The sequence below is a fragment of the Pantherophis guttatus genome, chromosome 5 (assembly GCF_059756535.1).
Source record: "Pantherophis guttatus breed Tessera chromosome 5, ASM5975653v1, whole genome shotgun sequence".
Taxonomy (NCBI): Eukaryota; Metazoa; Chordata; class Lepidosauria; order Squamata; family Colubridae; genus Pantherophis; species Pantherophis guttatus.
The window spans coordinates 25,420,049-25,434,117 of NC_142067.1; the positions used below are offsets into that span (position 1 = coordinate 25,420,049).

The 14,069-nt window shown below is 37.7% G+C and overlaps 1 protein-coding gene across 1 annotated transcript; it reads left to right on the forward strand.

Moving 5' to 3' along the window:
- The first annotated feature begins 1,544 nt into the window (after window positions 1-1,544).
- Window positions 1,545-12,861, forward strand: MEDAG (mesenteric estrogen dependent adipogenesis). Its single transcript, XM_034410991.3, has 5 exons — window positions 1,545-2,766; window positions 7,671-7,780; window positions 9,336-9,448; window positions 10,656-10,941; window positions 11,279-12,861. Exons 1-5 carry the CDS (start codon window positions 2,474-2,476, stop codon window positions 11,401-11,403), a joined length of 927 nt encoding a protein of 308 aa, XP_034266882.1. The 5' UTR covers window positions 1,545-2,473; the 3' UTR covers window positions 11,404-12,861.
- The last annotated feature ends 1,208 nt before the right edge of the window (window positions 12,862-14,069 follow it).

The window sequence follows — 14,069 nt, forward strand, 5'->3', positions numbered from 1 at the left end:
ATTAGTAATCCTCAATGAAGAATAATTTCAGCATAGATTAAAACACTTCACTTTAAATACCAAGTTTTTCCTTGATGCCAACTAAGAAGGCACAAGACTGAAGCTTGTAACACAGTTGATCTTACTCGGGGTAGATCTGTAAAACATATCAACAATATGTTTTGTTCGGGGGGTGGGTGGCAAGGAACATTTATTTCTCTTAAAGATCACCTACTATCAGGAATAGATTCCCAAGAAGCCTGGTACTGGCAGAGAATGGAAGTGAAGGATCCAATCTGGGTCAGTCACTGGGACCAGAGGTTTTGTCTTCCGAGCTTTCGGACTCGTGCTGGAGCCCATCCTCTGGGAACTTCTGTCCAGCAGAGACAACAGCACACAGTCTGCTCCAGCACGAGTCCAAAAACTCAGATACAAAACAAAAGGTCCTGGTGACCGATCCAGATTGGATTCTGCAACATTATTCTGGGGACACATATATTCGCCTTCATTCGATGGAAGTGAAGTTGCTAGTAAATGCAATGATCAAGATTTATCTCAAAGGTGCATTTTTTTTTTCTTCAAAAGGCAACTGGACTATTTTTTTCCTTGAGGAAAAAGAAGAAAACATTTTGCTTCTCATTCAAGGAGTTTCAGCAATTCTGATGAAGGTGGGGGGGGGGATGGAAGGACTCCACAGGCATCAAGATTTATCCTTTTCCACTAATAAATCTTTTCTTTCTGCTACTCCATTCTCTCACTTTCCCTCTGCATTGAAGAGGTTGTCAGAAAGGGCCAGAAGGAAGGAAATTAGGTTATCCATTGCATGATGTTGCCCAGTCGATGAGGTCTGCAGGCTACTTCTTAAAAGTTCATCATGCACATCCATCATTTCACGGGTGGAGTTTGTGCCTGACTTTTTTGGAACAGCATCAACCAGCCTGAGCAAAATCATTCCTCATGGGTCAAATAAATGCCCAGTTATAGAACCCAGCTGCTAATGGGTAAAAAAATTCCACTGAGCTTAAAAGAAGCACAAAACCCAAAAGGAAATAATTCCATCAGACAATACAGTAACCAATATTGTACAAAGAAAGGATTATTTTCTTATTAAACTGGGTGTATATCGCAAATAAAAAAAAAAGCCCTTGGTGCTCTCTGAGCTTGTTTTCTTGCAGACTTTACATTACTCAAATGAAGCAACATCATTTGGAAAATAGGTCTATATTTAGTAAATATAAACCAAGTTTTAAAATAAGGTTAATTTATACAGCATGCCTGCAACACCATGTAATGATTGACAACCAGTACAGAAAATACTGTGCAACCAAGAGCAACACGGTAGACTTGGCTCTATCAGAAATCAAACTGAGAACCATCAATTTATTTTTTATTTCTTTTTCACATTTCTGAACTACCCATCTCCCTCAAAGAGGATAGCTTTTCCCCAACAAATCGCCATCAATAAATAATTTTTCATGCTCTCTCCAAACATTCTATGTTTACCTTCCTGCAATAATTACGTTTGCCAGCACAAGGTTTGATTTTCCTTGCTCAATACTGCCAGCAGGCACAGGAGGATAATGATGGGGTACCGTTAACAGTGCCATCCCCCTTCAATTGAAAGACTTTTTAAAAAATATCTCTGCCCTCGGCTACATATTCCGCAACCACGTGATAGGATCCTTGGTGCATAACAATATAGGTATGCAGGGCTTCTCTACCTGACGGGGAATTCCAGGCTGAAACTAGATTCTCTTAAATGCAAAAAAACAACAACACACACACAACCTTTCAGGTGGTTTCCCAACGCAATTTTAGAGAAGGGGAGAGCCGGTTCTACAAAACGGGTTTATTCTTCTTTAGCGCAACTTCACAGCGCCGCAAAGCTTCCCTTGTAACCGTTTAACACGTGATTAGAGTTGAGCATGAGCCGGTTTCCCCGTTTTGCCTAAAAATACTCTCTTCTCAAGTTCTTGTAACTTCCTAGGGCTGTCGTCCTTAAACATCCTCCTCCGGTTAGGGAAAGGAAAGGTTGTGTAGTATGTGTGATTGCACGTATGGACGAGCCCGTCTCCTTCGCGAATACACTTAAAACGCGTAGTAAGGCTACAAAGCCTCCCCACCAAGGGTGCGAGAGGCAGGGGCAAGTCATGAGGTGGGGGAGAAGAAGCCTTTGAAGGCTACGCCGCCATCCCGCCCTCGCCAGTCCGGCGGACTTTCCTGCCCCGCAGCTGCGTTTTTCCGCGAGGCTGCGCAGGGTGACAAATTGAGGGCGAGCAGTCAAAGCGGTTTGTTCCTCCGCCCTTACTCCCCGGCGGTTCAGAGGCGGAGCTATAATAGTGTTTTTTGTTTTTTTTTTATTTCTTCCCCGAGAACCGGCAGCCAATTTCTAGCAGCGCCTTCGGTCTTGGCGCGCAAGCTGTTGGTTCTCCCACCCACACGCTCCCCTTCATCTTTCTCTCTCTCTCTCTGCTGCTCCCTGAGCGGAATTGCCATGGCTGTCTGGAGCGGGTCCGGTTCCGTCCCGGCAACCTTGGTCAGGCCCAGTTTGACCTCCGTGTCTTCGGGAGAGCTGCAGAGCCTTCGGACGTGCAACTGCGAGATGGCGGTCTTACCGCTGCGGCAGCTGCTCTCCCTACAGCCAGACTCTTTTCTACTGCAAGGGGACGCTCTGACGGTGCTGAGTCCGCTCGACCGGCGGCCCGGAGGCGGCTTCACGGTGATAAGCGACGGGTTTTTCCAGCTGGATGGCCGGCAGCAGTGCAGGCTCACCGGCTACTTCAAGAGGTAAGCAGACGCTTTTCTAATTTTCCTTCCCCGCGCTCGTCTTGATGCCGGGGTTGCCTTCTTAAAAAAAAAAAAAAACAGGAGTGAGGGGATAGGAATCAAGCATCCTACAGGTCGCGGGAAAAAAAGGATCTGCCACTTAACAATTTTTATTTATTTATTTTGGAAACAAAATATACCTGTTGCATGGCTACCTGCCGGGTGTTTAGCAAATGGTATTAGAACTAAAAGCCATAAAACGGTTCCTTATTTGTGGGCCTGTGCCACAACGACTAATCACGATCTAAAAACTGAATTGGTATTTTGGTATCTCTGGTTTGCAGGCTATTAAATGCTAGGGTGGGTGAGTAGGTTACTGTTGCTTGATTTGGAAAGATGGAGAGGGATTTTTTTTAGGGAAAGTAAGCTTGGAGGAGAGAAGCTGGTGCCTTTCCTTCTCAAAAATAATTGCCCTGCATTAAGCTTAATGGCAGAAGAGCACCCCCTCTAACCATAATCTTAAACTAGGAGCCAGATTGAATAGATGTACAGGACAGAAAAATATACAATATTGCAAAATCAGTAGCTATTTCCTGGTTAATAAACAACATGAATACAACTGGGTAAGCTTGCCAGTTGATGCTCCTTAAATGTAGGACACCCCACATTCTGCAGTTTATTTTAAAAACTAAAAGCAATCCAGTAGTAAGTTGGAGCCTTCTGAGGGACCTTCAGCCAGCCTTCTCTGACGGGAGTACTTATTTACCATGCCTTGTATCAGGCTTGCATTTCACCATGTGATTGCTGTTTAAAAGACCTGATAGCAAAAGAACAAGGACCCAGTAGATAGAGGAAATATTAAATATCAGCTGTGAATATAGTAATAATCTCCTATTACAATACAGTAATTCTCCACTTTTTGTGTTTCTCTTGGATCAATCAAGACTGCCACTGAGATAGGTTGATTTTTACAAAGAAGGACATTTGTGAGTGTGTGCTTAAAGACTATTAGTCCCACCTGAACTAGTTCTTAGTCTTATCTGTGTTATGCATACCACTCATTCACAACTTAATAGAATGATTGCTCCAGGTCCTGCTTTGAAGGGAGGAATCGAAGAGTAGACCTAACTGAACAGGAGGAGGCCTTGATAAACTCCTGTCTCATCTAGATAGCACAGCTAAGACATGGCTACCAACAGAACACACAAAATGTGGTGGGTTGAATGGGACAGACTGGATGAGTGAGTAGATGGGAATTCCAGTTGCTGAGAGAAAAAAATGCAATACCAGAGGTTACCAGAGATGGTGCTATATACCACCAGGTTGTTGGTTAATATTTGTTCAATGTGGTTCTCCAAGGTTGGTTAGATTTCAATGGAACGGTTGTGGATTCTATTTGTTAGTATGAAATTAACTGTACTATTAAACTGCCTTTATTAATAAACTTAACTCCTTTCCCACCAGTAACAAGTGTGTAGTCACCAAAGCAATGAGGCTTTATTATTGTTGTATAGGTTCTTCTAGGACATTCTAAAAATTTCTGCCTAGGGGTTGGTATGTAAAACAAGTAGTCTATAGCTTCTTTGTTAATTAATCCTGATGTGTTTGACAGAATTGTGTAACAGGTTATTCTTGAATACTTGTTTTCTTTGTTGTCTGATAAGGCTCATAATATAAAAACTTGGCCTTTCAAAGATAAGTAAACAGGTGTGACTTTTCCTCTACTTTATGAAGGTATCTCTGTAAAGTACATTATTATGGCACGTATTTTATCTAGCCTTTGGAAACTTGCTGTAGGAGAGGAAGCGTTTGAAAAGTACCTTTTTATTAAAGCAAATGAGTCATTGGTTCTTGTCCAACAGTACCAACCCGTGACACCCTTCAGCTTATTCTTGGCCTAACACCTACCAGTTAGCTGGAAGAGTTTTTCTTCACAAGGCAATGTAATTTAATATTGTTATTAACAATCCAAAACCAACAGACATTAAACATAATGTTTAAAATTTAAAATGCATTTTAAAATTATGTGAAAACCAAACAGTCAAAATTGTGAAGGAGACACTTATTTTCTATAAGTTAAATCAGAAATTTCACCACTGCTAGAGTGCCACTGAATACAAGTAGACACTTGAATAGGACATGAGATAAGGATTCAACCTCTATCTGAACAAAATCATCGAAATGTAATTTTTAATAGGAAGTTGAATAAGATAGTTTGGCTCTATACAGGAAGAAAAAGCACTGGATGTGTCTGAAATATTGCCTAGAGAGAGTTTGTATTGCAAAATGGTTGAAGGGTTTCATCTTTTGGAAGTGAGAAAGACAGAACAGCTATAACATATACCCTAAAGTTAATTTGATATTTGTTTTTTGACTGAAGACAACTTACTTTTTGGTGAGCTTATGCAAGTACGCTATGTAAGTTGCAATCTTGTGTGATATCACACACATGTTGTCATTTGCTTCCATGCAGAGACCCATGAGATGAAGTCATTATGAACAAGGGCCTGTTACGGGAGCACTTTGTTGGAATCTAACATTGTAGGCTGTTATACAGGCTTAGGTATTCCAGAAGTTATATACAATAAGTGTTTTTGGCTTGATGGCCTGACCATAATAATAAACCGAATCGAGGTGCAGTTTATGTAGAAGAAGTAAACTAGGTAACAGGCTATAAGCATATGCTTACATAAAAGCAAACAGGGAAGGAAGGGTACTCATAAACATAAAACAATGATAAAAACATCTCTCAACTTTTGTCACTAATTGTTTTTCTTAGTTCTGAGAAATTGGAGCTTGCAAATGGTGATCTCAATTTTCCATTACTTTTTCCTTTTAGAAAGCTGTACCATCTTAACTTGTTCTTCACATTTTATGCACTGCAAATGAATCATTTTCAATGGATAACCAGCATGTCTGGGTTAGCTGACTCATGGATGCCTGTTATTGCTTCCAGCTCATTTCCAACTTTTCTTAGATCTAGCTGGCAGTATTTTATTCCATCAAACCCATTAGCCCTGGTAGGAAAATGAAACACCCAGTTTTGCTGCAATATGCTTATAAAATAACTAGTTCTATTTCTAAACAATAGAATCTTCCATAACTAAACTGTTTCTGGAGAGGAGAAAATATATACCTTAGGGTTGTCAGCCATTACAGGAGAAATGTTAGTCAAGGTAGATGAACACATACTGTTGTATGCAATTAATAAATACAATCCATTTGTTTGTTTTAGCAAACAAAACTACTTGGCTAGTCCACAGAACTATCCACAATTGGTACCTAAGTAAGATCAGAATCTCTTGGTTAAAATATACCTAGTTAATTAGGAAGTTTTTGAAGTTATGTATTGTGAGCTATTCACATTTAATTTTTCTGCTTCTTGGGCCTACATGGCATGCTGTACTGATTATTTGAATCTGTTTTAACTGAAAACTAAGCAGAGTTAAGGAATGCTGATTTTTCTGCATTATCTTTACTACAGCTTTTTAGAGTATCCATGGATCTGAGCCATAGTTTATATGAAAAGGAACTGCATCAGTCTATTAAAGTTGAACCAGAGGTTTTTAATTTTACACTAGTCTGGATGTCTTACACAGGAATAAAGTTTTTCTTTTAAGATGACCTATTTTTATTTCATTCAGGTACTTCTATCCAGTTCACAGACAAATACTATTCAACCAAACAGGTTAGCTTAATAACTGTACTGCTTAATTACAGTATGTAAAATGCTCAGAAAATTAAGCAACTGCAGGGGTTATTAAGTGGACAGAGCAAAACAGCTGACTGCCAAAAGGAGGGCAGATAGCTCCCCTCCATGCATGGAAGGGAACACCTACACTGGGATGGAGAAATGAACCTCATATCTTTAGATTGCAAGCTTCATTTCTCCCGCCCAGTGCAGGAGTTACTGTTCCCTGTGTGCATGGAAGGGAACTCCTATGGCGGGCTGCAGACATTCAGCTTGGATTCTAAAGATCTGAGCTTGATTTCTTCCCCCCCCCCCCCATGGAGGGGAGGGGAAATCATTCTGAGGAAGCCAGCAGAGAAGATTGCAAATGATAATCACATGAGCCAAACACCCAGCTCATAATCACGTGACTGCAGGGGATGGGTGCAAACGACATTTTACAAGAGCCAGAAGTGTATGACAGACCACAAAGCATCCTTTCTAAGCTGTCGTAACTTCAAACAGTCATTAAACAAGCATTTATAAGTCAAGGATTACCTCTATACAGAATTAGGCTAACAGCTCTGCTGTTTTTCTGCTAACATGCCCTTATCTCTGCCTCCCAATTGGAGAACCTTGGAAATAGTTGTTGCAATTAAGTTTAGTATAAGGAAAAGTGCTTTGGAGCACATCAAAATGCAGACAAGTCCTTAAAGCTGCTGTATCTTTTTCTGGGATCATGCAGTTGTCATTAATATCCTACGAAAAGGATAGTCGCTTTAAGTAATTGCAGGTAGGTGCTAAATTTGCATCCCAATGTGTTTCAAAGCACTTCTTGGAGTGAAGCTTTGCATAGATCTTCTATTTGTATAATAGTAAATCTGCACTGCTACCATTTCCTCTTTTTCCAGTTATTTTTCTGGAGAAAGAGGAAGACTTGTGGTCAGGACTAATGTCATCTCAGTTATGACCAAAATACTGCTTTTCCTAGTTGTCCTGCCATCCTCCAAAAATTATCTTTTCCATTTTTTTGCTCCTCCTTTTAATTTTAACACATTTATTAATTCCTTTTCCTACATAGGGTGGGCCATACAATCTATGGTGGGACAGACTGTGAGATTTGAAAGAAACTAAATGATGCTCTAACTGCTTTTAGAATTCCTTCAAGAACTTATCTTGAGTTCACACAACATTGCATTTTTATATTCTACATTTCACCAATGGCTGAATATTTACACTTTATTTTCTTAAACAGGCACGTAGAGTTGAATAGCCATCATGATTACAAAAACTACAGAGAGACTATATTGGGTCGGCCATTGGTGTTTATCATTAACGTCAGAACAAAATATAATTCTTCAAAAGGTATGTACCATAAGGCTATTGTAAAATGTTCAGACTGACCGCCTTGCTTATAAAAAGATAATTGGATCCTTACTTTAAAATGGCATGATTGAATTTGGATAAAAGAGCAAGTTGTGATGTCTCTGTGAAACTGGTAAGATTAGATTGCAAAGGTATGAAATATTTAATTTTATAACAACATGGCTCTTGCTGTAATAGAATTACGTTTAAAAATGCTAACTTCCCAAGGAGCATGTTGCTTATGAAAGTGCTTTAACAGACTTTGGGTTCTTACATATGATTAAGTAGGTTGCTTTTCTTAAGAGATTCTAAGTAGAACAATAGCACTTTCAACTGAATCCAAGCCTTTCTCCAGCCAGCTGCAAGAAAATGGAGTAGTCTGTATAACTTTCAGCAATTGAGCTTGTTATATCAACAAAGGTGCTATTCATAAGATTTACTAAAGTAAAACAGGATGATAGTCATTGCATCTTAGAAAGTCAGAGGACAAGAATTCTGTTCGGTATTTAACTCTAGATCTGACAATATGTAGCATCAAAGCAGTAAAATATAAAATAGACTTTAAATAAAAATTCTCTGATATGACTTATTTGTTTTGAAATTTTATTATTTTGACTCTCCTAAGATTAAAACCATTTATAGTAGAAGGCAATAAAACAATTTAGGTGACTTTGAAACATCGCTAATAGACCTGTTAATAATTAAAACAGAAAAAAAAAAACCTAGCGGATTTATTTTTACTTATTTTTCCACATTCTTGTTTTAATAACTATACTAATATTAATTGTAAATATCTTTACAATTAATAACCCTTTAGAATAATTATAATTAAACATTAATAATTGTAGTGTTATAAAAAGCTTTATTTAATGTATTTCCAATGCAACAGTCCCGATTTTCATCAGGATGCACCCCAAACAACAGGCAGATTGATTAATCCTAAACAGTCCAGAGGCAATGTCATAAATTGAGATATATGATGTGATTTGCCTCATTTATCTTATGGCATAATTACATAAATCACAATGACTTTCATATGTATTATGTAGTTAAGAGTAATGGACCTCCCCTCCCCCTAGGAATCTGTAAAAAATGGTTTCACTGTAATTCAGTATAAACTTAACATGAAACAGATAAAACCACAAATTTCTTGAAAAGTTGTAAAACGAAGGCTATCCTGCTCAAATGCACAGTTGTCCAATTAAAAGCTTTGGAGAATTGAAATGTCTTAAACTGACTTGAGGCCAGCATAACTGTATAGGAGGGAATTCAAACATCATACTTCCCTGTACTGTATGAAATTGTTTCTAAACAGCACCAAGATAAGAAAATATTTTAGAAAGCGATAAGGAAGTCTGAAGAAAACTTAGTTCTTCTCCATAAGAATGCCTTCTTAGGAATGTACAGGTTCAGAAAAGATATAAAACAAAATACTTGTTTTGTAATGAATAGAACCACCCAGGGGCAAAATTGTATGATGTATAAGTAATAAAATATTTGAGATCTGCAAATGTTTATTATTATTGTCTACATTACCGATGTCAAATCCCATTAGAAAAAACGTATGCTTTGCTTGTGAATACTCGACACCCAAAGATGAGAAGGCAAATCGAGAACAGCATGAACAATATAATATCATCTGTGTTTGGAGAAAGCTATAAGCTTCAGGTAAGTTGAGCAGATTTTTTGTTTAACATAAGCTTGCTATCTTCAAGTTGGCATTTTGGAGGAGTTTTAAGGAACAAAGGATATTGCTCTTTGAATAAATTAGAAAGGCAAAGCCTTTCTCCTGGAGGGACAGCCATAAATCCACCAAAGACAGTGAAAAGTGAATGTGAAGTTTTCTAATGTTTTGCTATGTGGCAGCTCAAGCCTGGTATCCAACAGTTACTAAAACCATCTTGTTCCTGGAGCTGGGGCTCAAACTTGCTCCAAAAGCAGCTTTTAATTAAGCTGTAGGATTCTTTGGGATAGAATATGTCCACATGTATATTGCTATATGCATAAAATTCCTAGTGGATGGCAACATTTCTGATGATCTGTGTAGATATACAGTGCTTTACTTTCCTTCTCCCCCATTTTGTAAAATACAGTATTCCCAAACAGGTGTAATTCTATGGTACATTCTGGTGACCATTTTAAATAATGATAATAGACAAATTGCATGTCTACAATGTTTCCAGCAACTGGGGTCTTGCCCTTAATTCTACTGTCACCTCTATACCGCTAAGCCCTCCCAAAATTCTGGAAGACTATATAATATTTGACAATACCATGTATAGAAAAGAAGGAGAAGAAACAAAACAGTCCAAGAATGAGTTCAGGCATTATAATAGCCATGAGGCCTGTTGTTTAAAATCAGATTTCAAGCTGAAAAATGCATTAGTCACCTGTTAATATTACTGGTATCAGATTTTATCTACCATTCTGGAACAAAAATGTAAAAGCCAATCTTCAGTTCTAAAGATGGAAAGGCTAGTTGAATCTCAAATGTTTAAGGTACTGGGATTTAATACTACTATAGTCATCCATGCTAAATATCTGTCTGTTTATATACCTGAACAATGGGGGAGGGGTCATTTAAGTTTTTGGAGAATGAGAGATATTATGTCATGGATAGATATGGCTGGAATTTTGCAAGCTCTTTTCTAACTTTCAGAAACAGTTGTTTTTTAGAAGTTACGTTAAATGTAGAGTTGCAATTTTAAGGCATTTCCTATTTCAAGATGGGAGGAAACCATGAAGTTAATTTTCAGAAATGGTAGCTGTAAGGGGCTCCAATGGGGAGCAGAGGAACAGGTTTTAAGGGCTGCATCCATTCACGGAGCATTAGATCAATCAATCAATAATAATCATTTTCCTTTTCTCTGTACAGTTTAACTTCCAAGATGTTGTAAAGAAGTTTTTTCCTTCAGAAGCCTATCTGGTTCATGAAGAAAGTTTAAGTTTCTCCTATGAGTTCAAAACTGATGCCTTATTCGATTTCTTTTATTGGTTTGGGATCAGCAAGAGAACTGTATCAATGAATGGGAAAGTTCTTAATTTATCAAGTACCAATCCAGAGAAGAAAGAAATTATAACTAAGTTTCTGGATAAAATGAGTGAACCAAATTTGCGTTCAAACAGCTTTTCAGACAGGAAGTTCAGCATTATCTCTAGAGGTGAGTTGGTAATATATTATGACATTTTAAATATTACATTCTTCATAGGTAGAACAACTTTATTCTGTGATTAAGTTCAGTACACATTTCTGTAAGGCGTTGTTTGTTGACACAACGGACTGTGTTTCTGCAACATGGTAAGACATAAACTGGAGATTACAAACCACTAGGTTTACACACTTTTTCAGTTTTTAAAAATTAAATGTGTTCAATTCAGCCAACGAACTGGAATGTCTGGAAATTATGAGAGTTTTGGATCAATTATGAGTGTTTTTGTCAGGATGAAGAAGTTTACTATTTTTTTAGACATTACATATATATTTGTATTATCTTGCAGTTTCAGTAGATGATGTGTTTAATGGCAACTTCACATCACAATCAACTTGGATGGAATCTCCTTTAGCTCTCTGGACAGTTACAGGGTCTCGGAAGTCTGGAGACAAGTCAAGTATCGAAGTCTGATTTTCTTAACATCGAGAAAGATATATTGAAAAAAGAAGGAAGATAACCACATTGGGATTATCTTATTGCAGAATGCAAGGAATTTCTGCCTTTTGTTGCAAGTAATAGGATGTATCTGCATTCTATGTTGCTTTCATTGATTTCAGGGCAAGACTCCTGGTTACTGAAGTGTTATTTACAGATCTGGTTCTATATTCACCATTAAAGGCTGTTGAAGCCTAGAGTTTTTGGTATTGCAGTTATCCGTATAGCTAGAATGATTTTAAATTCTGGATTATTTCAGCAGTTTCTAAATAACTGCCAGGTTTTCAGAATCATGGAAAAATACATTATTTTTGTGATTGCTCGAACATTTATCATACCCTGGCAAGTTGATAATTCCAAACAGCTTTGAATTGTTAGTAGCTATGACAGTTTTGGTTTTGGTTAAAATGGATGGTGGTAAAGAACTGGCAGAAGGAATACTCAAATGCATGTCTTTTGATCCAGAAGCCAGCTGCTATCAGAGTTTGGCTGTATTTTGGTTTGGAAAATTTTGCTGCGTGGCCTAACTGTCATTCATTGGGCATTATTTTCACAAAGGTTGTGCAGTGTTTCAGATTTAATCCAAAAAGAAAATTCAGGATACTCAACAGAGCATCTGTCCAGTTATTTAAAGCAGCTACATCTTTTCCAGGATTATGTGGCTGCAAGCTGTCGTGCTCTCCTAGGAAAAGACAGACTGCTTTAAATAGCAGCAGACAGGTGCTACATTATGCACTCCATATTTCGTTGTAATTGAATCCAAAGAGGTGAATCCAAAGAGGTGTGCCTGCATTTATTTGTACATCTCAAATACAGAATAAACATTCTTTTCAGATAGTACTGGGATATGTAAACATAACACATAGAGGTGCTTTGAATCAGAGCTTACTATCTTGGAAGGTTATAGAAAATGTCAGTGTTATGTAGTCCACAGTAAATGGGAGGCGCAAGGCCTGAATGGTTGTAATTTGAGGAGTCACCTTGGGGCTACCCGATGAATATTTTACTTTTTCTTTATGACATAACATTAAAACATTGTTTTGAGAGAGTATAATTTTTATAAAGTATAATTTTTGCATCATAAAAAACTGACCTTGTTAAATTTGAATTGCATGGTATATTTTGGGCTTATAGCAGCCTTTCTCACTGATGTCTTCTAGAGCTGCAGCTTCTAAACTTCCCACTGAATGGCCTTCTGGCTGTAGGCCCACCCAATGTGGAGAGTGCCAGCAGGTTTAAAGAATGACTGGAATGAATATGTCATAAAAGTATCTCTTTTTTTCTTAGTAGGCTTTTTTTTATTAAGTTAAATGTCTACATCTTAAGGAATGCAATATTCAGTCTCTTTATATTGAAGAGACCTCGTGTTTAAACAATTGCCTAATCAGTGCCTTCTGTATATCATTGTTTCACAATAAACGGAGGTTATATGGATCTCTCTCTCTTTTCTCAAATTAGCTTTCCATGTTGCACAATGTCAAAACTGCTATAAATATTAAGCCAGATTACACAGCAGGAATTTGAATAAGGGTTGAAAGTAAGTAGGGGAAAAAACACAGCACTAAAAAGCACTGAATATGTAAAATCCTGAGGTATAAAATAGCTGAAATTAGCCCTAAAACTAGAGGAGACGTAACTAATAAATGCTAAGAGCTATCTTAATTTGAAAATGGAGAATAACATTGAGAGTTTAAAAATTAGAATTAAAAGGTTAAAGGAGAGGAAGGGTTATAAACATGATTGGAATTGCAACCCTCTATTCATGTGAAATCCAGGGAAACTTAATGGAATTGAATCTGGCTGTAAGAAAGGCCACTAAGAGAAAGCTGAGAGCTCCTGTAATTTATAAATACAGGTAGTCCTCATTTAAAGACTGGACACTGTTCAAAGTTACAAGCCCACCGCCCTCCAATATAGGTGATTGCAGGATTCTGTGGTCACATGACTGATTTATTATGTTTTTCTCGTTTCCAACCTTTCCAGCCCATGATATACATTGGTTTGCTTAACAACCACCGCAAGCCAAAATAGTTAAATTGGGTCTGATCATCTGGTTGGAGCTCCATTATGGTCCTAAATCAAGAATTATATGTATTACAATACATTTATTTAAAAGGAAATTAATAGCTGTAAACTACCATTGTTACAGGGCTGTGCACAATTCACTTGATTGGGCATGGAGCGTTCCATACATCTTTGGAACTTCCCACTCTTCCAGCAGATGACAGCAAACCTCTCTCCAGTCACACAGTTCTGGAGGCAGTTTGGGAGTTCCCAGAAGTAAATCCTGCAAACTGGAAGAAGTTCAATGACGTACAGTATAATTCTGAACAAAACAAATGCTGTATCTAGGATATTTCAAACAGATTCCAGCTTGGAGGGTTTATTTTTGGAAATGATATACCACCCCAGAAGACCATGATCTGGTGAGGGAATGGAATCTTCCAGATTCTCCAGAATGTTCTCATCCCAGATTGGGGCATTTTTGATAACCCTACTTGATTGTTTTTACAAACAAAAATGGGGCAAATTCAGTAATAAATTAAAAAAGCAAATTTAAGAGAATCCTTCCAGAAATGGAAATAAGCAAGAAAGAATTATAAACACACAAATATTTTCCCTAACTATAGTGAAAACCAATT